Raw genomic sequence first — 26,573 nt, 5'->3', positions numbered from 1 at the left:
GAGACAAGCGACTGCAGATGCTGGAATCTGAAACAAAAAAAAATGCTGGAGGAGCTCAGTTGACGTTTTGGGTCAAGACCACTTGTCTGGAAGTTGAGTAGTTGTATGCAGATGCTTGCATTGCACACATTTGGAGGCTGTCACAAAGTCACTGAAGCATATGATAGGGTGGGCCTTGCATTCAACATTTGCAGGAAAAGTATCCTCCACCAATCTGTCTCTGCACAGCTCTCCTCTTTGAGAATAAGGGTTTGTGGTGAGACACTTGGAAAATGTGGTCTGCTTCCTATATCTCAGAAACTATCTCTCGACAAAAAGCAGACATTGATCAAAGTGATGCTGAACTTTGCCAATGTGCTAGTAGAGCCTTTCATTAATGGAGGATAATGATGTTTGGAGATCAAGACTTCAGACTGGGCCACAAACTTCTGGCCTACTGGGCAACAGTGATTAAATGTCAAATCACTGCAGACATTGTAAATCCTGAAATGAAAAATGCAAAAGAGCTGGAAATGCTCACCTGGCTAGACAGCATCAATGGAAAGTGAAACAGAGTTAACATTTCGGGTCAAAGATCCGTCACCGGAATTCTGTTACTCTTTCCACAGATGCTCCCTGTCTTACTGAGCATTTATAGCATTTCTGTTTTTATTTTAGGCAGCAGTGATCCTTGACCATCGTATATTCTTCTGAGGTCAGGCAGGCATGTCTAGGCACTTGAAAGATGCAAACCAGTGTCGTCTCTGCAAAAATCCTCCAAGTTCCCTGGAAGGATAAGCAAACCAGTTTCAACTACTCTCTCCCATGCCTCCATCTCCAGCACTGAGGCACTAATTACACGTGGTTCACTCCACTGAGTAGGCCACCTTATTCATGTGCCTGACACTAGGCTCCCAAATCAGACACACACAATTCAAGCCCTGTAAAGGGAAGAGATTACAAGACAGACAGAGTTTCAAGGTGTGCCCTGACTCTTGGCAGTCCCTGGCCTGTGACCATTCAAGGTGGAGAAGGAGCATTTGGGATGGCATTGAGAATCTGGTGTCTATGCATCAGGAGTGCTCAGAAGCCCTGTGTGCTCAACAGAAGAAGCATGCTACCTCATAGACTCACTTGTCTGCTCCATTGGGTACCTCCTGTTCTGTTTGTAGTGAGTCTGCAGATCTTGCATTGTCCCAACAGATTGTACAACCTTCTTTGCAGGCAGAGTTTTCAGCTGATTCCTGATCATATCCAACATTTGCATATTTTACACCCTGCATTTAATTTTCTTAGCATAGGCAAGTGAGGCCATTTTTTTGTAATCCACCTGCTTCTTAACACAACAAAAAAAGAGAGATTACATTTGTTTGTGTAGCATCCTTCATGTGTTGGGGTGACCCAATCAGTTGCTGATTTTTTTGAACTCCAGATATTTTTTTGCACAGTGATATCTCGAACACTGGTCATTATTGCTTTGTACCAAATGTAGACATCTGATGCTGTGCAGCAGATTGCCACCAACAGCAAATGATAAATGGCCATTCATTTTGCTTTGTCAGCTGCAAGAGGAATGTTGACCAAGTCACACAGCTTTTTATTTTTGAAGAATGTTATAGGATCTATGTCCAACCTAATGGATGGCATCTGAGAGAGTGCAACAAAAACAGTACATAGTGTTAGCTTGGATTGCATTTGCATTGCAGTACTTGAACTCATCCAAGCAATACCAACTGGCTGTTGATAACTGCAGGAAATGGAAATCAAACTTCATTTATTTTGGACTTTGAGGTTTAATACTGCACCTCATTGTGTTGCAGCTACCTGGGTCATTGTGAGAATGCATATTATTACCAATTTGAGAGTAAGTTTACCAGCTTGGGGATAAATCTCAGTTGAGATGGGTGGTTGCGGTATCATGTCATGAACCAGCATTTGAGGCGCACAAATCTAAGCTGGTGTATTACTGAGAAATTGTTATATTGCTGGAGGAGCTGTATTTAAGAGCAGTTAAACTGTAGTCCCCATTTCATCTGACATAAAGATCCCAGAGCACTAATTGAAATAGTTTAAATTTTACTACCCTGATCAACTTTTCTCCCTCAGCCAGGGTCCTCTATTGACTGGTTCGCTCATTTAATGCTTGTGGGCCTTTGGGATGTGGGTTTGGCTACCACGTTACATAAGCTACAATTCAGAAAATAATTGTAAGGTGTAAAGTGTCCTGAGATTTCATGAGATTGTGGAATGTGAGGGTATCCTAATGAATTTGAGCTTTTTGGGAGGCAAGTCTCAATAATGTGAATAGTATACTTGCACTAAATATTGATGCTTGGATATCCGTTTACTTTTTTAGGATCAAATCTACTGGGATGATTTGGTCACAGCTGAGCATCTTTAGAGCATATAGCGTGATGGCTCAAGAGTATAAAACCCTGCTTACTGATTTAACTGGAGTAATGGATATGAAAGTGTTCTACAAGGGCAAGGCTACAGGTAAAACTTTTTAATAGCTTTCTAGATGTAGCATTTGCACTGTGTACATAGACTTCTGTACTTGGTTTGCGTGCCAGCGAAATACATACAATGCCAGAGGATCTTTCAGCATCACAAAAAGTAGAAGGGAAGTTAGAACATAGAACATTACAGCACAGTACAGGCCCTTCGGCCCACAATGTTGTGCCGACATTTTATCCTACTCTAAGATCTATCTAACCCTTCCCTCCCACATAGCCCTCCACTTTTCTATCATTCATGTGCCTATCTAAATCTCTTAAATGTCCCTAATGTATCTGCCTCGGCTGACAGAGCATTCCACACACCCACCACCCTGTTTTTAAAAACAAAAAGAAAACAAAACTTACCTCTGACATTTCGCACCCCCCCCCCCCCATACTTTTCTCTAATCGCCTTAAAATTATGCCCCCTCGTGTTAGCCATTGTCACCCTGGGAAAAAGTCTCCGACTGTCCACTCGATCTATGTCTCTTATCATCTTGTACACCTCTATCAAGTCTTCTCTCATCCTCCTTCACTCCAAAGTGAAAAGCCCTAGTTCACTCATCCTATCCTCATAAGACATGCTCTCCAATCCAGACAGTATCCTGGTAAGTCTCCTCTGCACCCTCTTAAAGCTTCCACATCCTTCCTATAATGAGATGACCAAAACTGAACACAATGCTCCAAGTGTGGTCAAACCAGAGTTTTGTACAGCTGCAACATTACCTCACGTCTCTTGAACTCAATACCCTGACTAATGAAGGCCAACACTCCATATCCTTTCTTAACAACCCTATCAACCTTTATGACAAGTTAAGGGAAGTTACAGCAGACTGAGTAAATTATTATAGGATGATCTAGTTTACACTGCAAAGATAGTTTTGTGGGTGTGAAGAAAATTGGGAGAAAACGGTGATGTGTTTACATGTTTCTCCTTGAGTTCTTCGTGCCAGTTTGTTTGGGATTAGGAACACATTATTTAAATAAAATAATGGAATCTCTAGGTATGTAGACTGCTCTACGTAATATAAGCAGGTAGCTTAAGTGTCTTGACGAACTTCTAGTGGGGCAACAGAAGTTAACAATATGAAATGGAAATCTTCATTGCCTCTATTCCAGTGAACTATATTAACTGCTTTGTTAGTAAACTTAAGTTGCAGAACAAGTTTTAAAACTATCCAGGAGTAGCACTAATCGCATCAATCAATCCCTCAAGGGAAATGTATCATATATTTAATAATAACTTGCACTTAAATGTTTGCTTAAATACTGGAGGGAGGGAGGGGGTGTGGGGGGAGGGAGGGAGGGGGTGGTGTGGGGGGGAGGGGGACGGGGGGAGGGAGGGAGGGAAGGGGTGGGGGGGCAGGGGGGGTAGTAGGCGTAGAAGCATTATCAGGAAAAAAAACCTGCCAAATTGAAAAAGAAGGGTCACTATAAGTTTGATCAGAGAAAACTGGTTTTAAGGAGAGTGTTTGACAGAAGTTCAGGAAATTTCAGAGTCTTGTACACAGACACTTGAAGATATTGATGTCATTCATGAGGCCATGGAAGTTGAGCAAGCACAGGAGGCCATTGGAGAACCGAAGTTCTCTGAAGATTGTAAGCCTGTCCTTTAGAAAAGGCTGGATCAATACATTTCTGTTTTAATGTTCTGATGTTGTAGGAGTTGAGATTCTAGCTAATAACCACCATGAATCGGGGGAAAAAATCCAATTTTGGGCACTTGTACACCTAACTGCTGTTAATCACTCACAAAGTAGCTTTGTTTTATATTACGTGCATGTATTAGCGCACTCAATTACTTCAGTAGATCAGAGCCAACATTGACATAAGGAAAAAATAGGTGTACATGTCCTTTTGCATCTGAAAAGAGAAGGGATTGGATGATTTTAAGGTTTATACCCTCACATTGTTGATTCATTTTAAAGGCAGCAATGCATGTGTACACCAGACCTGCAGTTTGCTTTGTCTTCCTAAACCTAATGGGAAAAGATGTGCATGTCCTGATGGAGTGAAGAGCCTGTCTTTGCCATCTGGAGAAATGGGTTGTGAATGTCCACATGGCTATATTCTCAGGAATACCACCTGTGTGCGACAAGGTGAGTGTCTTTTACTTGCAGCTAATCATCTCAAAATTCTGATGTCTTTTGGTTATTAGATATAAATATTACTAATAGAAATTGGTTGAAATATTGCCATGCTCCTGATGATCACGTACTGAAAATGTATATGGAATTATGTATATAATCTGTGTATATAGATAATAAGTCTACATAAAATAAAAGTAATACTGTACAGATAAGATGGAATCAACCCCCTGCACCTACTAGACAATGAGATAAATAGACCCAGTTTGGGTACCTCCTGTAAAGATCTTCTCACTAATAAGAGGGAACTTGCATGAAAAGTCAGTGGGCTACCTCACAAGAGTCAACCAATAACTTGATGTTTTCATACCCTCATCTACCTGAGAATGTGGGGATTTGCCTGGTTATGTCATCTTCAGAAATAGCAGGGTAAAACCAATTCAGCCATTTGTGACACATTGGGCTACTCTCAATCGTCTGCAGATTGATCTGGTCATCCAACTGTTCACCGATACTTGGGTTGAGCCAGGACCACTTGACTCTGGCCCTCATCACATCTTGCATGGACAAATGAGTCAATTTCAAAAGGTGTTCTTGACATCGAGGTAGCATATCAATGTGTGGCATCAAAGATTCCTAGTAAAATCAAATTTCATGAGAATTGGGGAAAATGGTTGGAGTCCTATCAAGCATAAACAGAAACTTGTGGTTCTTTTGAGGCCAGTGATCTTAGCTTGAGGATATTGTTGCACCATTTCTTAAGGCACCTTCAGCTGCTGCTTCAATGCTCTTTCCTTGTTCATAAAACCAGAAGTGGAGATGTTTGCTTTTGATTGCACAGTGTTCTGTTTGTAGTTCATCTAATAATAAAGCAACCTACACCTCCATAAAAGCCTTGATGGATTCAGATGAGCTATAAAGTGGAATGGGGCATTACTGTCACAAAAGTGCTAAACAATGACCATTTCTGACAAGAAACCTTGCCATTTAGGGATAGTCAGCATGGCTTAGTGCATGGGAGAGCCTTGCCTGACAAATCTATTAAGAGTTTTTTTGAAGATCTAATGATGAGGACAGGGCAGTGGACATTGTCTATATGGACTTTAGCAAGGCCTTTGACAAGGTCCCACATGGTAGGCTAGTCTGGAAGGTTAGGTTGCAGGGGATCCAGGGAGAGCTAGCCAACTGGATTCATAATTGGCTCGATGGTAGGAAACAGAGGGTGATGGTGGGAGGTTGTTTCTCAGACTGGAGGCCTATCACAAGTGGTGTGCTACAGGGATCAGTGCTGGGTCCTTTTTGTTATTTATTTAAATAATTTGGATGAGAGATGTACAAGGCATGGTTAGTAAGTTTGCAGATGATACTAAAATAGGTGGCATCATAAACAGTGAAGAAAGTTTTCAAAAAACTACAGGGGGAGATGGATCAGCTTGGTAAGTGAACAGAGGATTGATAAATGGCATTCATTGCAGTTCAGTATGAGGTGTTGTATTTTGGGAAGTCAAACCAGGGTAGGACTTGTACAGTGAATGGTCGGGCCCTGGGGAGTGTTGTGGAACAGGGACCTAGAAGTACAGGTACATAGTTCGCTGAAAGTCTTTCACAGGTAGATAGGGTGGTGAAGAAGGCAGTTGGCATGCTGGCCTTCATCAGTCAGGGCATTGAGTTGGGATGATATGTTGCAGTTGTACAAGATGTTGGTTAGACCACATTTGGAGTATTGTGTTTGGTTTGGTTACTCTGTAATATGAAAGACGTCATTATGCTGGAAAGAGGGTAAAGAAGATTTACGAGAATGTTACCATGACTCGGGCCTGAGTTATAGGGAGAGGTTGAGCAGGCTTGGACTTCATTCCTTGGACTGAGAGGTGACCTTTGTAGAGGTGTATAAAGTCATGAGGGGCATATATAGGATGAATACACAGTCTTTTCCCCAGGGAAAGGGACCCAAAAACTAAAGGCAGATTGGTGAGGGGGCAAGATTTAAAAGGAACCCAAGGGGCAACTTCTTGCAGAGGGTGGTGCACATTTGGCACAAGCTGCTAGAGAAAGTAGTTGAGGCACATACAATAACAACATTCAAAGGACATTTAGATAGGTATTTGGATAAGAAGGGTTTAGAGTGATATGGACTAAATGCGGGCAAATGAGAATAGCTCAGGTGGGTACCTTGGTTGGCATGGAGGAGTTAGGCTGAAGGGCCTGTTTCCGTGTCGTATAATTCTACGACTCCATCTCCCCTTGACATTACCACGGTGAAATCTCCTGCTGTCAATGTTCTAGGAGTTGCTATTGACCTGAAACTTAGCTAGACTAACCACATGAATACTGTGGATTCAAGAGCAGTCAGAGGCTGGGAATTCTGTGGTACATGAATTATGTTTTGACCCTGCAGAGCCATGCAGTCATCTCTAAGGCACGTCAGGAGTATGATGGATTACTCTCCAATTATTTGAATTGGTACAGCTCCAACAATATTCAACACTATCCAGAACAAAGCTGCCTGCTTAGTTTGCACCTCATCCTGGACCTTTAAACATTTACTTTGCCATCACATCATGGTTGTAATTTATACCATCTGCAAGATGCACTGTAGGTACTCTCATTTCTTTGCCGGAATATCCCAAGCCCACATACTCTGTATCCAACTGGAGGGATATGGGGAACAGGTTTGTCAGAATACCAGCCACACCATGTCATGGACCATTTTGACTTGGAAATGTGTCATCTCTCCTTCACTGCTGCTGGGCCAAAATCTGAGAATTTCCTACTTCACAGTAGGGGAACATCTACATGGACTTCAGAGGTTTAAGAAACCAATGTCACTATTCTCTCCAAGACAACTAATGAAGGGTAATAATTGCTGGCTAGGTTTTTAGATTAATTAAAAATAATATATCTTTCTTAATACTCTTGTAGTCTAATTGCCCAGTCCAATTATAACCTTTTGTCATGTTTAATCTGAGATGAGTTTCTGACAATACATTTACTTTCTGATGATGCAGTTACTAAAACCAGCTCCTTCTTCCTGTTTTGACTTGACCCTGCTTTAACTCATCTATTGCTGAAACCTTCATCCATGTCATAGAGTCATTGAATGGTACAGCATGGAAATGGGCATTTGGCCCAGCTGGTCCATAACTGACCAGTGAACACCCTTCAGTGATGGGAAAGTTATTGGGAGAGATTCTGAGGAACAGGATTTATTTACATTTGGAGAGGCACGACTGATTAGGGACAGTCAGCATAGCTTTGTGTATTGGAAATCATGTCCCCTGAGTTTGATTGAATTTTTTGATGAGGTGACCAGGAAGATTGACGAGGACAGGGCAGATGTTGTCTATGTGGATTTTTAGTATGGTAGGCTGATCTGGAAAGATGGAACGCATGAGATCCAAGTGAGTTAGCAAATTGAAGAAAAAATTGGCTTGGTGGAATGAGTCAGAGCGTGGTAATCATGGGTTGTTTTTTCGGATTGGAGGCCTGTGACCAGTGGTGTGCCACAAGGATCAGTGCTGGATCCTTTGTTTGTCATGTATTTTAATGATTTAAGTGAGAATGTAGGTGGCATGATTGGTATGTTTACAGATAACACCAAAATTTGGTGTAGTGGACGGTGAAGAAGATTGTCTAAGGTTACTACGTGATGCAAATCAACTGTGAAAGTGGGCAAGGGAAGGGCAGATGGAATTTAACTTGGACAAGTGCAAACTGATGCACTTGGGAAGTTAAACCAGGGTAGGGCATGCACAGTAAATGGCAGGGCCCTAGGACGTGGTGTTGAAATTGGTAAATTGGTTTATTATTGTCATATGAAAAACGTCTTGCATGCCGTTCATACAGATCAATTCATTACAACAGTGCATTGAGGTAGTACAAGGGAAAACATTAACAAGTCTCCATCTTATTAGGCAACCATTCAATAGTCTTATAACAGCAGGATAGAAACTGTCTTTGATCCTGGTGGTGCGTGCTTTCAGGTTTTTGTACCTTCTTCTCGATGGGAGGGGGCAAAAGAGAGAATGTCTGGGGTGGGTGGGGTCCTTGATTATGCTGGCTGCTTTACTGAGGCAGTGAGAAGTGTCAGAGAGACCTTGTGGTACAAGTACATACTTTCCTGAAAATGGAAACACAGGTAGGACAGTGTGGTAAGGAAGGCATATGGCATGCTTGTCTTCATTGGCCGAGGCATTAAGTACAAGAGTTGGGATGTCATCTTGTGTTTGTACAAGACATTGGTGTGACTGCACTTGGAGTATTGTGTGTAATTTGTTCACCACGCTATAGGAAGAATATGATTGGTTGGTATCTGGAATGAGCTGCCAGAGGAGGTGATAGAGGCAGGAACAGGAACAATTAAGAGGCATATTGACAGATATTTGACTGAGCAGGGCATGGAGGGATATGGAAATAATGCAGGCATGTGGGGTTAGTATAGATGGGCATGATGGACAGCATGCACACAGTGGGCTGATTGGCTTGTTTCAATGCTGTACAACTCTGACGCTATGACACTAATCCCATCTCCCAGTACTAGGTTCATTGCCTTCTATGCCTAAACAATTCAAGTGCTCATCCAGACATGTGCCGTCAATGACCCAGCTTCAACCACTGTCTCAGGCAGTATGTTCCAGGTATATTTTGCTCTCTGGGTGAAGAAGATCCCCCTCATCCCTTTTACATCTCTTCCCCCTTACCCTGAATCTATGTCCTCCTCCAGTGTTATCTATTTCTAATATGGATACCTGCAGTCTTATCCTATCTATACCCTTCACAGTTTTATAAACCTCAATCATAAACCATTTTAACCTCCTCTGCTCGGGGGAGAACAGACCTAGCTTCTCCAATCTCTTCTCATAACTGAACTGGTCCATCCCAGGCAACATCCTGGCGAATCTCCTCTGCACCCTCTCCAGTGCCATCACACCCTTCCTACAGCATGATGACCAGAACTGCACACAGGACTCCAGCTGAGGTCTGCCCAAGGTTTTATAAATTCGGTGCATAACCTCCCTACTTCTGTACTCTATGCCCTCACTAATGAATGCCAGTATCCCATATGCCTTCCTAATCATGTTATCTAGCAGTGTTGCCACCTTTAATGGTCTATGGACTTGTACTCCAAAATCCTTCTGTTCCTCAATAATCCGTAAGACCCATGGCGCATGTCCCAGCCTCATTATACTCCCAAAATGCATTATCTCACATTTGCTTAAAACTCCATCTGCCAGTTTTCAGCCAACTTCACCAAAGCATTAATATCTCTGCAGCCTAAGACTACCTTCCACACTATCAACAGTTTCACCAGTCTTGTCATCCATGAACTTGCTGATTGTGCTTTCCACATCCAAGTCATTCGTGTATACCAGAAACAGTAAGGGTCCCAGCATTGATCCTTGTGGAACATCACTAATCACTGGCATCAATCGCATAAACAAACTCTATCTGCCATGGACCCTGACATTTTGAATCTGTCTCCCAGATGGGATCTTGTCAAAGGCGTTACTACTGCCTTGCCCTCATTGATGCACTTTGTTACCTCTTCAAAGAATTTGACCAAATTGGTCAGACAGGATCTACCCTTGACAAAGCCATGTTGGCTGTCTTTGATTAATCCCTGCCTTTCCAAGTGATCATTAGTCCACACCCTTGGAACTTTTTCCAGTATCTTCTCTCACAGTGATATTGGGTACACAGATCTGCCATTACCAGGCTTTTCCATGTTGACTTTTCTTAAAGGGGATCATGCCTGCTGTCCTCCAGTCATCTGGCACCTCACTTGTGTCCAGTGAAGATTTAGGAATCTCAGCCAGAGCCCCAGCCATCTCTTAGCTTGCCTACCATAGCAGCCTGGGATAAATCCCATCAGTCCTGGAGATTTAGCCACCTTTTAAAGCCAGCTAAGGTATCGAGTACCTCTTTATTTATGCTGATCTGCACTAGACTTGCATCCAGACTTGATTTCTACCTGCCCCTTTACTGAATTCTCCAGTTACAAAGCATGTTTCCTTTGTGAATACTGATGAAAAGTGTTCAACTATACCTTCTCAGATTGCCCATGTTGTCCCTAATGGGTTCTACCTTTTCCCTGGTTATCCTTTTGCCTTAAATATAGAATGCCTTCAGATTTCCCTTAATCCTGTCTGCCACTGATTTTTTCCATGACCCTTCTTCTCTCCCACCCCCCAGCCTTCTTAATTTCCTTTTTAAGCACCTCCTACACTCTTATGCTGTTGATGGGACTCCCCCATCATTAGTTCCCTATACCTGTCATATGTTTTTCTTTTTCTAACCCTCAATGCCCATGGTTCCCTACACTTGTTACCCCTGGCTTTTACCCTTGGAGGAGCATGACGGCCGTGAACTCTTGCTATTTCTCCTTTTAAACACTTCCCACTGTGCAGATGTAGACTTACCTGCAAGTAGATGCTCCCAGTCTAACTTTTTCAGGTCTTCCCTTATGTTAATGAGATTGGCCTCGTAATTTAAGACCTTTATTAGCAGTACACCCCTCTCCTTTACATCACCATTTTAAAATTACGGAGTTATGGTCACTATCTCCAAAAGGTTCCTCCACTGACTCTCTCTCTGCTTGACCTGCTGCATTCACCATATAAGGTCCAGTAACCTCCTTCCCTCATTAGTCTATCTACAAACCACATAAAAAACACTCCTTGACAAACCTCAAATTCCACTTCCTCTGAGCCTTTAACACTAAGGCTATCCCTGTTAATATTTGGAAAATTGAAATCCCCCAGTACGATAACCGTATTTTTATTGCATCTCTAATATATCTACATATCTGCTCCTCTATCTCCTGTTTACTGTTGGGATGTCTGTAATACACCTCCATCAAAATTATGAGACCCTTTTTATTTCTAATTTCTATCCGTATAGTCTTGTTTGAGGAACCTTCTAGGATATCTTTCCTCAATACTAATGCAACCTTTGACTAAGAGTGCAATACCTTCCCTCCTTTTGCTCGCACCCACCCCATCTTGCCTGAAAATTCTGTACCCTGGGATATTGGGTTCCTCTGATATTGACTTTACTGCATAATTAACTATTCCAGTGGACTTCTGACTGGTCTTCCTCCTTCCATCCTTCATCAGTTTGAGGGCATCCATAACTCTGTTGCCAGAATCCGAATTTATACCAAGTACCATTTGCATATCATCGCTGTGCTCGATGCCCTACATTGATTCCTAATAGAATCAGAGAAATGTACAGCACAGAAACTTGCCCTTTTGGCCCACCTTGTCAATGTCGACCATGATGCCTATCTATGCTAATCCCATTTGCCCGTTCTATGCCTTTCCTGTCTAATTACCTGTTCAAATGCCTTTTAAACATTGTAATTGTATCTACATCCACTACCTCTGGCAGCTCGTTCTAGACATTCACCAGCCTCTGTGTTGAAAATTTACCCTTCAGATCTCCTTTAAGTTTTTCCCCTCTTGCCTTAAGCCTGTGCCCTCTGGTTCTAGACTCCCCTGCACTGGGAAAAACATTCTGATCATCTTTCCTATCTATGCCCCTTCATAATTTTAAATTTTGATAACCAGGATAACTCGCTGTCTTTGCCTCTTATCTTTGCAGATAATCCTTGACTCTGAACTCCTATTTATTTCGCTATTTAAATGCCTCCCACTTACCAGATGTTGCTTCTGCTTCCCCCCGCCCCCCCCCCCCCCCCAGCCCCCCGCCTCCGTCCCACCCCCCTCAGCAGCTGATCCTAGTCTAGGTCTCCCAGGTCTTACACAATTGAAACCTGCCTTCCCCCTGTTTAGGGTCCTAACTAGGGAAATGTACATTTAAAACTGTTTGTTTTCAAATTTCACCTCATCCCTCTCTATCTCTCTAATCAGTTTATAGATGCTCATCAAATTCTGGCCAGCACTTCATCCCAGGTTTTCATTGGCCCACCATTACCCATGCATTCAGTGCCAGTCCTTCAAGCTGTGGTGTTCAGATCAGATCTTTTTTTTGTACTCCTTTTAAAATGCTCCTTAAAGCTTTCCCTTTTACCAAGTTTCCAGTGACTTTTCCCCCCTAATAACTCCTTATTTATATGGTATCATGTTTTCTATGATTAATCCTCTTAGAAGCATCTATAGTATTTTTCTACATTAATGGTGCTATGTGATTGATTGATAGTGCTGGTCATAATGTTTCTTTAATGCTCTTACTTTGATTTTTTTTTGCATTATGTGGTATTGTTTAGTGCCCACTGAAATTGTACTGCCTGTTTGAAACTATCTTTTATCCTTGAAGGCTAGCCTCCACCATTCCTGCCCCCCCAAGGACATTTCAACTTGGCTTTGTCTTGGAGTAACTTTTTTTATGTATATTTTTATTTCATGATAGAGCATAATTGTATGCCTAACCAGTATGGATGCTCCAATGGGAAATGTATCAGCAGCATTTGGAAGTGTGATAATGACAACGACTGTGGTGACTACAGTGATGAAAAGAATTGCCGTAAGTACCATCTGAATTTAGTAACACTGATAAATATTATGTAATTATCTCTCAATGCTACAATAACAAAATGCTGCCAAGGCTTAACTGGAATATTTGTTACAAGTGGGTTGCAGTGTAATCTCGCACCTGTTTAACCTTGTCACGTTACCCCTTTCACCTGATGTTTCCTTTACTGTGCTAAGCACGTTGTTTGTGAAACTCATCATGCTTACCAGTTTATATAAAATTTGGCTATTATGTGGGTTATTGTCCTCTTAATGTGAGGCTCCAAATTTTTGTCTTCTGTTGTACAAATCAAAGGTTACTGAGCATGAGCACTTTTACCTATTTCACAGCAACAGGTGTTTGTGATCCCAGCTCTCAGTTTAAGTGTCGATCTTCAGGGATGTGTATTCCAGCAGCATACATGTGTGATCATGAAGATGACTGTGGGGATAATAGTGATGAGGAGCAGTGCAGTAAGTGATCTCAAACATTCATCTACATTATCTGAATAATCTTCAATGATGATTCTGCCAAATTGCTCCCTTATGGCTTTTGTTATTCCCCTCGTATAAATCTAAAGGTGCATTTAACTTCCCAAATTTTTGCAAAAATAATGGCAAGTGTTTTCTTCCTCCCCGCCCCCCAAAACTTTCATTGCTGACCTTCATAAAACAATTAAAGTTGGTTGTGTGGTTTGTTTTGAAAAATTACTGTGAAGCTCAGTGACAAGGTCCAGTACTGAGACTGAAACTGTCTAAAAAGCCTTCAATGGCCAGCTCAACCATAACACCACAAAAAAATAAACTGAAATATTTAAACATTTAAATAAACAAATTAAAAAGAAATCTTTAAAATCTAACCCAATAATCCTTACATATCTCCTCTTTTATTGGAATTGGTAGAGGAGAATTTCCCTCCATCACATCTAACCTATTACTGATATCTGTGCATGATAGTTTGGGAATTGCTGCATTATGTGTTCCATCACTCGACTCCAGGAGACTGGTGTTGGAGTGGGGTCACACAATCACAGCTGGATAGTTGCCACCAATTTATGACTCTGCTTTTGTGAGCACGTATTGAAATCCCAAACTCACTGGCATTTATGTGGGAAAGTTTTGGTATTTCCTTGCAAAATCCAGCCCATTGTTTCACCAAACCCATGCTTTCAGTTGTAAACTTCTTGCACTTTAAGCCCATCTCCAGCAGGGGGCATGCACCAACCTCTATCTGATCAACTGCATAAACTGAAATTGTTTCCTGTGTGGCCCATTCCTTTCCTGTGATTTCAGATCTTCCATATCCTTGTTGCTGTGATTGGTCAAGTTTGGTTGGGGGGGGGCGGGGGGACTATCTTTGGCGTGAGTCGAATAGACTTGCTCATGTTTTATATTCTAATTTTAGTATATCACATAACCAAAATTTTATTCTGCTCCAATATAATTCAACCTGTTTATGATGGAAGAGAAATCTGAATTATAACATTTGGAAGGATCAAGAATTTATCTCCCCATCCAGGATGGGCAATATATCAACTTCTATCGAGATTTTTCTTGCGAAATTTGTGCTAAACAATGTTGATTTATGACATTCTTGATTATTAGAGACTTTTTTTTGCATCATTGTTTTTTTTCTGCTCATAAATTACAGCCAGCTAATAAGTCAAGGATTTAGATTTGAAAGCATATTCACCTGATGTAAAATATTAATTAGTATAAAGGTAAATAACTGCAAAAGTTCACATTGCTAGCATTCCATTTGGGTTGTGAAATACTAGTTTCTTTTTTAAAAAGGTCAAATAATATTATCCAGATTATACTGAATGATCCTTCTGTGTATATAATGAACATAGTTTTGTTTTCCTCCTTAAAACCCTTACAGCATTGAACAGCTGTAAGAGTGATGAGTTTACTTGTGGCAATGGCTTGTGCATTCGGAGTTCTTGGATGTGTGATGGGGACAATGACTGCCGAGATTGGTCAGATGAAGCAAACTGCACTAGTAAGTAACTGCATACTTATTGTTATGAATTTGCTTGATTTTATTTAAATTGTTCTCTCAAAAGTGATGTAATATTCACTTAGCTCAATTTGGAAAATGTTTGAATTGAGTGGTTTTAAAAATGAGCAAAGTACTGTCTTGCTTTTCAAAATGCCAGAGTTCATTTCCAGTGCATTGGTCATTCATTTGGTTAATTTTATATTTCAGAAAAGCTGCAGCTTCCAAAGTAGGAGAGCCAAGACTCAGTAATAGACTGTAATACTTTGGAAAGATAAATGCAACAGTTATGGTTATTAAATTTGAGCATGGATAACATTTTGATTTTTATTTCATTGGCAAAACGATGATACAGTTCTAGCTGTAGATGGGTTGTGAGTTGGCTGGAGTACAGCTGGAGTATTTCATTTTCATTTGGATAAGTTTACCCTGATGTAACAATGAGAACCAGAATTTAGCATGACCCTGGAATTCGTATGGTGTTTTGGATGTTGAGGGATATTGAGGGTTGGCTAAAGAGAAAGGAGGAAATGTGACGGGTATGGGTGGGGGGGTGAGAAGGCTTGCCAAGAACACACACAATGTATGGAGATACTTAAACAGGAAATTAGGAAGGCTGAGAGGGATTACAGAAAATTATTGGCAGACAGGATTAATGGAAATCTAAAGATATTCTACAAGTATATTTAGGGCAAAAGAAAAACCAGGGAAAAGGTCAGACCCATTAGGGACAACGTGGGCAATCTGTTCATGGAACCAGAAGGAATAGGTGAAGTCTGAAATCAATACTTTTCATCACTATTTCGCAAAGGAAACAGACTCATTAATTGGACAATTCAGTGAAGGGGCAGGTGAAAGTCGAGTGCAGATCTCCGGAAAAACAGGAGGTACTCGACGCCTTAGCTGGCATAAAGTTGGGAAAGCTCCTGGACTGGATGGGATTTATCATTCATTGGTCATTCATTTGGTTAATTTTACATATTTCAGAAAAGCTACAGCTTCCAAAGTGAAGTAGGAGAGCCAAGACTCAGTAATAGAATGTAATACTTTTGGGAAGATAAAAGCTATGGGAGGCAAGAGAAGAGATTGCTGGGACACTGGCTGAGATTTTCATATCTTTGCTGAACACAAGTGAGGTACCAGATGACTGGAGGACAGTAATCATACCCTTTTTCAAGAAAGCCAGCAGGGAAAAGCCTGGTAACTATAGAACCATGAGCCTAACATCAGTGGCAGAGAAGATACTGGAAAATTTTCTGAAGGAGAGGATTAATGATCACTTGGAAAGGCAGGGACTAATCAGAGATGACCAACATGGCTTTGTCAAGGGTAGATCTTGTCTGGCCAATTTGAAGAGGTAACAGTGCATCGATGAGGCAGATGTGATTCACGTGGACTTTTGTAACGCCTTTGACGAGGTCCCACATGGGACACTGGTTCAAAAAGTTAGGGTCAAATGGGATCCAGGGTAAGTTTGCAAACTGGATTTAAAATTGGCTTGGCAATAGGAGTGATGGTAGAAGGTTGTTTTTACGATTGGATGCCGTAACTAATTGTGTCCCACAAGGATCAGTGCTGGGACCCTTGTTGTTTGTAACATGCGGGTATGACTTGGATGTGGGAGACACAAACAGCAAGACTGTGGATGACAAAGATTGGTGGAAAGAGCTGTTGATAGTGTGAAAGGTTGTCTTAGGCTGCAGAGAGATATCAATGTGTTGCTAAAATGGGGTGAAAAATGGCAGATGGTGTTTAATGCAGACAAATAGGTGATGTATTTTGGGAGTACTAATAAATGAGGGCACACACCATGAATGGCAGGGTCTCGGAGTATTGAAGAACAGAGGTAGATAACGTGGTTAGGAAGGCATACTAGATACTGGCCTTGAGTCAGGGCATCTAGTATAGAAGTATGAGAGGTTATGCTCCAACTTTAAAAAACCTTGGTCAGACCTCAGCTAGAACATTGTGTGCAGTTCTGCTCATTATGGTGTAGGAAGGATGTGATGGTGCTGGAGAGGGTGCAGAGATTCACCAGGGTGTTGCCTGGGATGAAGCAGTTCAATTCTGAGGAGAGGCAGAAGAAGCTCGGTCTGTCCTCCCTGAAGTGGAGGAGGTTAAGAGGAGATGTGATTGAGGTATATAAAATTGAGGGGTATAGATAGGATAGACAGTGGGAAACGTTTTCCCCATATCAGAGGCAGATAAAACTAGAGGATGTAGATTCAGGGTAAGGGGGATGAGATTTTAGAAGGGATATGAGGGGGGCCACCTTCACCCAGAGAATGGCAAGTAACTGGAATACACTGCCTTTGCATGGCTGAAGCTGGGTTGCTGACAGCAATTAAGAAATGTCTAGATGAGCACTCGAATCACCTGTGGACCAAGTGCTGGGATATGGGATAAATACAGAAGGGTGCCCAGTGGTTGACTTGGGTGAATTGGGTCAAATGACTTGTTTCTGTGAGCTAGGATTTATTGAAAAGTGGCATTTATCTCAGCTAAAGAGTTTTGATGGAGAAGATGATGCTTGGTGAAGTTTAGCATTTAAGTTTTCAATGTGACATTTTCAAAAACAGAAAATATAATTTATGAAGCACTCATAAATTAAAAGCTGTCAAATTGAGCATATAGAAGGCATAGCTAACCATTCTATTGGAAACTTCTGCCTTCAATGTTTGAAGAATCAATTTGTCCAAAATGCATCTTTTCCTGCAGAGTGGAAATGCATTGTTATCTCTGGAAGCGTGTCTAATTATATTGCTTATTTTCTGGAACAATCATTAACACAGACATTTTCTTTAGCAAATAAGCACACCTGTGACCCTAGTGACTTTACATGCAAGAATGGTAACTGCATCCAGCACGGGTGGTTGTGTGATGGAGATGATGATTGCTTTGATGGAACTGATGAAGGAGATGATGTCTGTGGTAAGATTCCTGTGGATGTACAAGACATTCACATCTCTTTTGTTTCTTGGCAATCTGCATGTAAATAAGGTGAATAATTTGCGTCAAAAGTTGAGACCAGGCTATGATTTCACTGTTGATGTAAGTCAGGCAGTCAAAAACGGGCTAAGGGTACCTCTGGGAAATACAGTATCAAAATCTCAAATACCTGTGCATTTTGTGTGAATGTATTTGGAAGTAGAAGAGCTGGTAAACAGGAGAAAAACAATACAAATGTTTCAAGGTGACAAAAGCACAAGACTAACCTGGTCTTTATTTATATTTAAAAAAAAATTGCAGTCCAACATAAATTATTTTTGAACTTTTCTGACTGTTCGTTTTTAGTCTAATTTATACAGATCTTTTTTTTTAGTTAGCTTTATAGGTATATGATTATGTTTGAGTTGTTTGACGGGTCATCCTAATGATTTGTGGTCCAAGTCTTAAGGTTGCATTCAGTTCATTTAGCCAACTGCTTTGCACCTCTGTCCAATATTAGAATTGGAACATATGATGCAAAGTTAATCCATATTTGAACTGTTAATATCTGCATGTATGCAGAAATGAGTTTTTTTAATTTTTTGCTATCTATGCTTTTCCTTTATCATCTTGGCCAATGCACTATTAGTAGTTGGTGCATTAATAAAATCAAGGTCAGTTATTTGTAGTGATCAATGTAGTATCTTAATTGTGTGGGCAGATTAGTACATGTATTAGAAGTTGAACATACTCTTTTATTTCCAATATGTTTTGATGCATTTGCTTTTGTGCAGCTAGGGCTGGTTGTAATGGATTTAAATGCAGCAATGGTACATGTATTGGAATGACAGGACGTTGCAATGGTGTGCCAGACTGTTCGGATGAATCAGATGAGCAAAACTGCAGTGAGTGCTTCTACAATTTGTTTTAAAACGTTTTCAACTATAATTTTCAGCTCTATACTTACAACACATTTTAAAAAGTGTCTAGATGAGCACTTGATTTGCTTAGGCATAGAAGGCCATGGACTGAGTGCTGGATGATGGGATAAATACAGAAGGGTAGTCGCTGATCAGCGTGGATGAGTTGGGCAGAATGACCTGTTCCTATGCTGTACATTTCTATGATTGTATAATTATATATAATTCAGTTTGGCTGCTCTGTAATGTAGTAGAGATTGGAACAGCAATACCTAGCATAATAATGCATTAAAAAGCTCACGTATAATATATTATTGTGTATTAACATTTTGGTTGGGTAAAAAATAAAATTGTTTGATTATTCTTGCAGAAGTAGAAACAATAGGGAAAAACCTGTTCAAAGTGATACCATTCTCTATTATCATAGTTAATAATTAACAGGTAAATTTTGGCCAAGGGAATTTCGGGTTCCACTAAGATTTGTATGTGGGGTTTTATTTGCATTTTATATAGTTAAATTCTTGTATTACTTCTCAACATATTGTTTCTGTATTCCAAAGATTCAGGTGACTGCACTGTGGTTGTTTTTCCTTCCTTCCTTCTGTTCAATTTAACTTGTTATAAATGCCTGACTTAAAATTCATAGAATGCATATTTGTTGTTCCAACTGAAGGATTTGCAATTCCCACTTTCCCAGACATGAATAGTAAGATATTGCTGCATTTTCAAATGGCTTGAGAGGACTTTCTATGCATGAGCTTTAGAAGTGAAAGTTGCTGTTGTATTTAAATAAACCAGAATATTACCTCAGTTCATTTTATCAACTTTACCAGACCCATTGTGCTCTCGGTACTTTGAATTCGCTTGTGAGAATGGACGCCAGTGCTTGCAGAAAATGATGATCTGTGATGGAATCCGACAATGTGACGACGGTTCAGATGAAGATCCAAATTATGCACATTGTAGTACGTTTTCTTCATCATTGCCATATTATATTAAATCCATTTAAGGCAATATCTGTAGAGCATGACTTGCTAATAGGATTTGTGTTCTACCACATGTGGTCAAATTGGTCACTCTTTTGGGAGAGAAGAAGTTGGTCATCATCCTGTCTACACCACGTGACTATTCCACGTGATGGCCTTGTCACCAGGTGGCAATTGACTTCTGTAACCTTGAATAGCGTTGTGTTCAAGACTGATCATTAACTAGCCTGTATGGGGTTAATTGAATAGCCAGCAAAAGCAAGAACTGTAACAAAACTAACTGCACCATTTTTGCCTTGTTATTACCCAATGGCAGGCGCTTTAGTCAGTTCTAGACCCTGCTTGCTATCCTAGTTGAGATTAACATAATCAACAAAAATCAGTTGTAGTATATTCCCATTTTATTAGGCTTTATGCCAGTCAATACTTATCCTCACTGAGAAAATAGAGACCAGATCATAACTATTGTAAAACTGGCTGGTGAAAATTTTCTGGCTCTTTTTCTGCTGTATTGAATTGAGAGTAGATGTCTGCCATAGTAAGATGTATCCAAACAAACTGTGCAAGTAATGTCTATTCCAAAGTTATTTTCACAACTGATTATAATCTACAACTATGCTTGTATGTATGAGAAACATTAAACTCAAACCAAGCACATCCCAGAATAACAAAGATAATTGGTAAAATACTGACTGGTGTTAGGAATTTGAAGAATGCATAGAAAATCTCAGATTACATAAATGCCCTTTTGTTCTCCTGTTCGCTGTGTATCTCAGGAAAAAATTACTGAATCACGAGTTCAATCTAAATGTGACTTGGTTTCTCAACAGTGATTATAACTGTTGGAGTTGCAATTAATTTCTGAAAAGAAGATAGATATTTAAAAATAAATTAGTTTTATTTGATGATTGGGGTTTACATATAGAAATGCACTAAATCTTCCACTTAGCTAAATACTGAAAAATCAACAGAAGTTTGTCCATTATTGATTATGACCATTCTTCCCTCTGTGACAAAGCTGAGTTTCCAATCCAAATTTTATGCATAGATGAGCAATACCCACAGGTTGGTGATTCTTTGTGTCAACTCATAGGTGCTTACAGAGATAAGAGTGCCATTTACTAGTCACTGGAAAGCTTGCTGTTTATTTAGCCAGGATTATTCTATCCTTTTGGTGCCTTGCTAGGAACATTTAACTCATTGGCTGGCAGTCGTCTTGGGAGAGTTGAGATTTCTATCCAATTTCTGTGATGTGATATTCTGGGCTGTGATATTTTGGGACTGAATAATGTTTGGGTGGTTAGTTTATCAATAGAAGTGCCCTGAAGTAAAGTGGACCTGGCAATTCTGAATTACTGAGCCTGGCAAGGAAGATTGGCTTTACTGTTGGTAGATTACTCTGTAAAGAGAAAAGACAAGGTAATGTTTCAGGGGAGATCCTTTATTAGGACCAAAGTACAAGCAACCAGAATTATTTCTACAACTTGCTGGAATTTGCAACTATACTAATTACATATGTATGGTATATGCATTTTATGTAATATATGCAAGATGGTAAAACACAGGAAGATAAAGGTGATTAAATATTTATAGCATGATTGGAGGTTCACACATAGCATAATTTATGAATGAACAGATAACATCAGATCTAATAAGATGTGAGGAAATTTTGTTTTTGGACACTTTCAGAACTGATGAAAAATATCTGTATCTATATAGGTTTTTCAAAACCTAATAACTCCATAACAAGCATTTATTGCTTTAAAACTTAAATAGATAATTAACATGTATGTGACTTGTTAATGATCTGCTATTGAACATCAGGCAGATTTTCTGGATAAAATGATATGGGTGAGAAGTGCAGGAGTGGACTCACTGTTGAGGTGGTGTCTGCAAGCACTCGGTTAAAATTAAAATTTGTATTTTGTTGATTTTTTATTTTTGGGTTTCTTTCATGTCATGCAGTTAGATTATGTGTTGCTTGTAAACTGACAGGTTGTCATTAAGTGAGAATATTAACATTTTCCCATTGCTACTTGTAATTATAGCCCAGACAGAGGAGTTCAGTCGAACTTGTGAGCCCTTCAGTTTCAAATGCTGGAATGGAGTATGCATTAGCATGGAATGGAAGTGCGATGGGGTGGATGACTGTGGAGACTACTCGGATGAAGCAAATTGTAGTAAGTGGACAGAGTCTTATTTATGCCCTGATGGTGAGCTTACTATGAAATTGTTACTTAATTCATCAAAGATTAATTGTTTCCTACATTTTCCAACTATAAAATCCATCATTAGCTTTCTTTAAATGCCAATTGTTTGACTTTACCAGGTGGGTATGATAGCACAATGGTTCAATATTGGCCCCACAGTCACTGTTTTGAACCATTGATCTAGAGAAATGTCTTTGAATCTCACCAGGACATTGGGGAATTTGAATTCATACAACTAAATGATTTTTTTTTAAAAAAAGGCCGTTAATACTGGCATTAAGCTGGCAGATTATTTTAAAATTTACTTGGTTCACTAATATCTTTTGCAGAAGGAAATCTGTCATTTCTTGCTCAATCTGACCTATATGCAGCTCCAGACCTATCAATAAAGTTGACTTCACTGACTGCTCCATTCAGGGGTAGAGAGTAAATGCATTGCTGGTGATATCCCCATCCCATGAAATGAGTACACTACACAGTGAAAATCACTTTTATTTCTTGCATTTGTAATCGGGTACTGAACTATTAATAAAAAGAAAAAAATCTTTACCAGGTATTGATATGGTTTTTAAATCTTTGCAGGGTATCCTACTGAAGCACCTTCTTGCATGAAGTATTTTCAGTTCAGTTGCCAGAATGGAAAATGTGTACCAATATGGTGGAAATGTGATGGAGAGAATGACTGTGGAGACTGGTCTGATGAGGATGGCTGCCCTGGTATGAACCAAATTAAATCTAAATAATATGATTTCTTGACGTAATTTATGGGTAGAATGCATTATAACTGATGGTGGGAAATGCTTGTAATGTTTTGTCTTTGAATCCTTATGGCTGACAGCATTCAAGAAGTGTGTAGACGAGCACTTAAATTACCTAGGCATAGAAGGCTATAGGCCAAGCACTGGAAGATAGGATTAATATGGATTGTTGCTGACTGGTCAGCATTGAAGTGGTAGGGTGAATTGCCTTTTTCCAGGCTGTATGATTCTGGGTGCTGATTTAAGCAGAATAACTCCAATTTATTTACCATTTGGTGCTGAAATGAAAATGGTCACTTTCATTTGCTACAATTATATGGGGTAAAAAGAGAAAGACCAAAGATTTAGAAAGGAACATGAAAACAAATTTTAAATATGAAAACTTGAGTAATTGTATATCACGGTTAAAAAAACAAGCTTGCATTTATGCAGCACCTTTTGTATCTTTGGCAACCATATTGAAGTCCTATTGGTAGCAAACAATTTTATGGCCAAGTTACCATTCTAGTTAGAGGTGATTTAGGGCGAACTACAGTTTATTGTCTTATATAATATGACAATAAACTGAGGGATCATCCAGTTTCTTTGGATGCTTGTGTTTAACGTGACAATACAACACTCTTAGTGCATCACTATTTTGTGCTCGTGTCTGCATGGAGGAAGCAGAATTTGCAGAAAAAAGGGGATGGCTTTAGATATGAAACTGCATCTCTGCTAAATTAGTTCAGGCTCCTAAAATTATTTCTTAATCAGAAGACAAAGAACATGAATATTTATAACTGTTTTAGGTTCGCTTCCTGTTCCACACACTACTGAAGTTGCTTCGAGTTGTGGCCCCAACCATTTCCGATGTAATTCCGGGGGATGCATTGTAAACCACTGGGTATGTGATGAATACGAAGACTGTCGTGATGGTTCTGACGAGGAAGGTTGCCCAACTTTTTCACGTATGTACAAATAGTGATGGCTGAACATAGCTAAGAGCTTGGCTTCATTGGACATAATTTATGTTGGAAAATATTAGGGTTTCTTTATGCACCTTTCTTGTACAAACTCTGATTTAGAAACATCTGTCACTATCGATAAGTATAACAGAAATATATTTCATGATCAAATATTGTAATGCTAATTTTGATTAGAGAAAACTTAAATTTATCGCACCTCATTTCAGACCACAGCTGGGGCTAATTGAACAAGAACTAGAGTTGCTTCAAAGTTATTACCACATTAATTCCTGGGAATTTCCAACACGCATAGATGTTGCAGCTAGTACCATTCTCTAAATCTGTGCATGTATGTTTTACAAAAAATTTTGAATGTATTTCTAGTTGGTGCCATTACTGGCAATTGAAATATCAAGGACCATGATTTTCTAGAACAATGCTTTTTAGCTGCTGTTATTTACAAGGCCTATTATAGAACATTTGCTGAATCATGCTGGTGCACCTGACTATTCACTCGTAGCGTTCTGCTGAACCCAGCGCTAAGAGTAGTGACTTGAAGAGGGCCTAGATGCACCATGAACCTGGCCCTCAGTTTTCAATTAGAGGAAACTGGCATATAAATGGGATTAATGTCCCTGTGGAGAAAACTGTATGCATTACTTCTCATTGCTTGTTAATGTATTTAATTACAATTTTAATTTTTTTTATTTTTTACATTTTTGTAATTTTAAAATACCCCTGAATATCAGTGAGATTTTAAATACCGTGTGAAACCTCTGACAGCCTGTGAACTATGACTGACTTGTATGGAGCCCTCTTGAAAGCAGTTCACTATTCTCTGGGTTCATAGACAATTTCACTGTTATTGATTGCCCCTAGCTTACAGTAGTGAGCTGTGCTGCCCTGTTAAATTAGCTTCAGTGATGATCATCTTTAACTGAGCAGCTATAATTCTAGAACAATAGCTCATTGAACTTGGATTTAGTTCACAATCATCAAGTGGGTCAGCTGACCTAAAACTGAATATGTGGGGAGCAGCTAAAATTTGAGGAATTTTGAAAATTGGTTAACACATTGTTCTGTTTTATCTGGTTTAGATCCAGCACAAGTTAGATTGCCTGTCCCACCAAATGCATGTTTTCTGTATTAACATCTGGTTAGTTCCAAGCCTATTCTACAAAGAAATAGAACAGTGCATCCCAGGAACAGGCCCTTCGGTCCATGGTATCCATGCTGACTATGATGCCAGTTTAAACTAATTCCATGTGCTTGCACATGGTCTGTATCTATATCCTGCCTGTCCGTGTGCCTGTCTAAATGCTAAATGCCTCTTAAAAGTTGTATCTGCTACCACCACTTCCCTGGCAGTGCATTCCAGGCATTTTTGTTTTGTTTTAAAAAAATAACTTGCCTCAAATTTCCTTTTTTAAACTTTCCTCCTCTCACCTTTAAAGCTATCCCTGTTTGCATTCGGCATTTCCACCTTGGGGGGTGGGGGAGAAAGACTCTGTCTACCCTCTCTATGCTTCTCATAATTTGATATACTTCTGTCAGGTAATCCCTCAGTCTGTGATGCTCCAGAGAAAACAATCCAAGTTTGTCCAACCTCTCTTTATAGCTAATACTCTCTAATCCAGGCAACATCCTAGTGAACCTCCAGTGTACTCCCCAAAGCCTCCCCATCCTTCCTGTAATGTTTTCATTGAGTATGGGACCCTAAGCTGCTAATTTGATATTAAACTGGGTGCTGCATAAAACCTACAATGTTTCACTGCAATGATCACTGAGATTTTCATCTTGCTGACTGAGGCTAGGACATACTGAGGGAGCATTATGCTTAGTGAACTTGCACCACCTACCTAGAACTGGTATAATATGATACATTGCTTGAATTGGAAACTTTCATTTCTCATTGCTAACGTCCATTATCTTTGTTCACAGTAATGTGATTTATTATAAGCTGTTTATTTGAGATGCTCATCTTGTGTTAACTTTTTGTTGAGTGTAATCAGAACTGATTCATGAAAACTATCTTAATCCATTGAGTACTGAATTAACTCTCCAACATTCTGGGTTTTCTCTAATACCATTAAAAGCCTTGGGGTCTTATGGTTGAATTTTATATTGGCAGCAAACAGAACAACTCTTTCTACCACTACGACACGGCCTGCTGGAAGATGCAGCATCTCAGAATTTTCTTGCGCTCGAGGCCATAACTGCATTCCCAACTGGAAGCAATGCGATGGTCACCGAGATTGTCGTGATGGATCAGATGAACTCCACTGCCGTAAGTACATCTGTTGATCAACTTGCAACTGAATTTGTGGAATTAATTAACAAATTAAGAGAATTCTTGGAAGATTTCATTCCAGAAACAGGAAGTGACTTAAAAACACTTGTTCAAGAACAGATTTCTGTACCTAGTTACACTCTGTTATCCATTACCAGTCCTCCTCACTATCATAGTGGAAAGGAATACAGTTGCTTGTTGTAACCCCTTCTGGTGTATTATGTCTGTGCATTTTCTCTACTATCAACTGGTAATATTTGATGTGGAGGAGGTACAGGAGCCTGAAGGCCCACACTCAATGTTTAAGGAACAGCTTCTTCCCCTCTGCCGTCAGATTTCTGAACGGTCCATGAACACTACCTCGTTATTTCCCTTTTGCACTATTTATTTATTTTCGTAACTTGTCATAATTTTTATGTCTTTGTCTTGCACTGTACTGCTGCCGCTAAACAATGAATCTCACGACATATGTCAGTGATAATAAACCTGGTTCTGAATGAAAG

The 26,573-nt window shown here is 39.8% G+C and overlaps 1 protein-coding gene across 1 annotated transcript in view; it reads left to right on the top strand.

Annotated features, from left to right (window-relative positions):
• Positions 1-26,573, top strand: part of LOC127583619 (sortilin-related receptor-like) — a 153,014-nt gene that overhangs the window by 85,660 nt on the left and 40,781 nt on the right. Inside the window, 13 exon segments of the mRNA XM_052039782.1 lie at positions 2,336-2,356; positions 2,358-2,475; positions 4,406-4,576; positions 12,935-13,048; positions 13,387-13,509; positions 14,918-15,037; positions 17,840-17,965; positions 18,757-18,867; positions 19,716-19,847; positions 21,917-22,048; positions 22,661-22,795; positions 23,625-23,783; positions 25,912-26,067. Of these exon segments, the coding sequence (XP_051895742.1) occupies positions 2,336-2,356; positions 2,358-2,475; positions 4,406-4,576; positions 12,935-13,048; positions 13,387-13,509; positions 14,918-15,037; positions 17,840-17,965; positions 18,757-18,867; positions 19,716-19,847; positions 21,917-22,048; positions 22,661-22,795; positions 23,625-23,783; positions 25,912-26,067 (1,618 nt within the window).

The sequence above is a fragment of the Pristis pectinata genome, chromosome 27 (assembly GCF_009764475.1).
Source record: "Pristis pectinata isolate sPriPec2 chromosome 27, sPriPec2.1.pri, whole genome shotgun sequence".
Classification (NCBI taxonomy): Eukaryota; Metazoa; Chordata; class Chondrichthyes; order Rhinopristiformes; family Pristidae; genus Pristis; species Pristis pectinata.
This window is presented reverse-complemented; position numbering and strand designations above follow the sequence as displayed.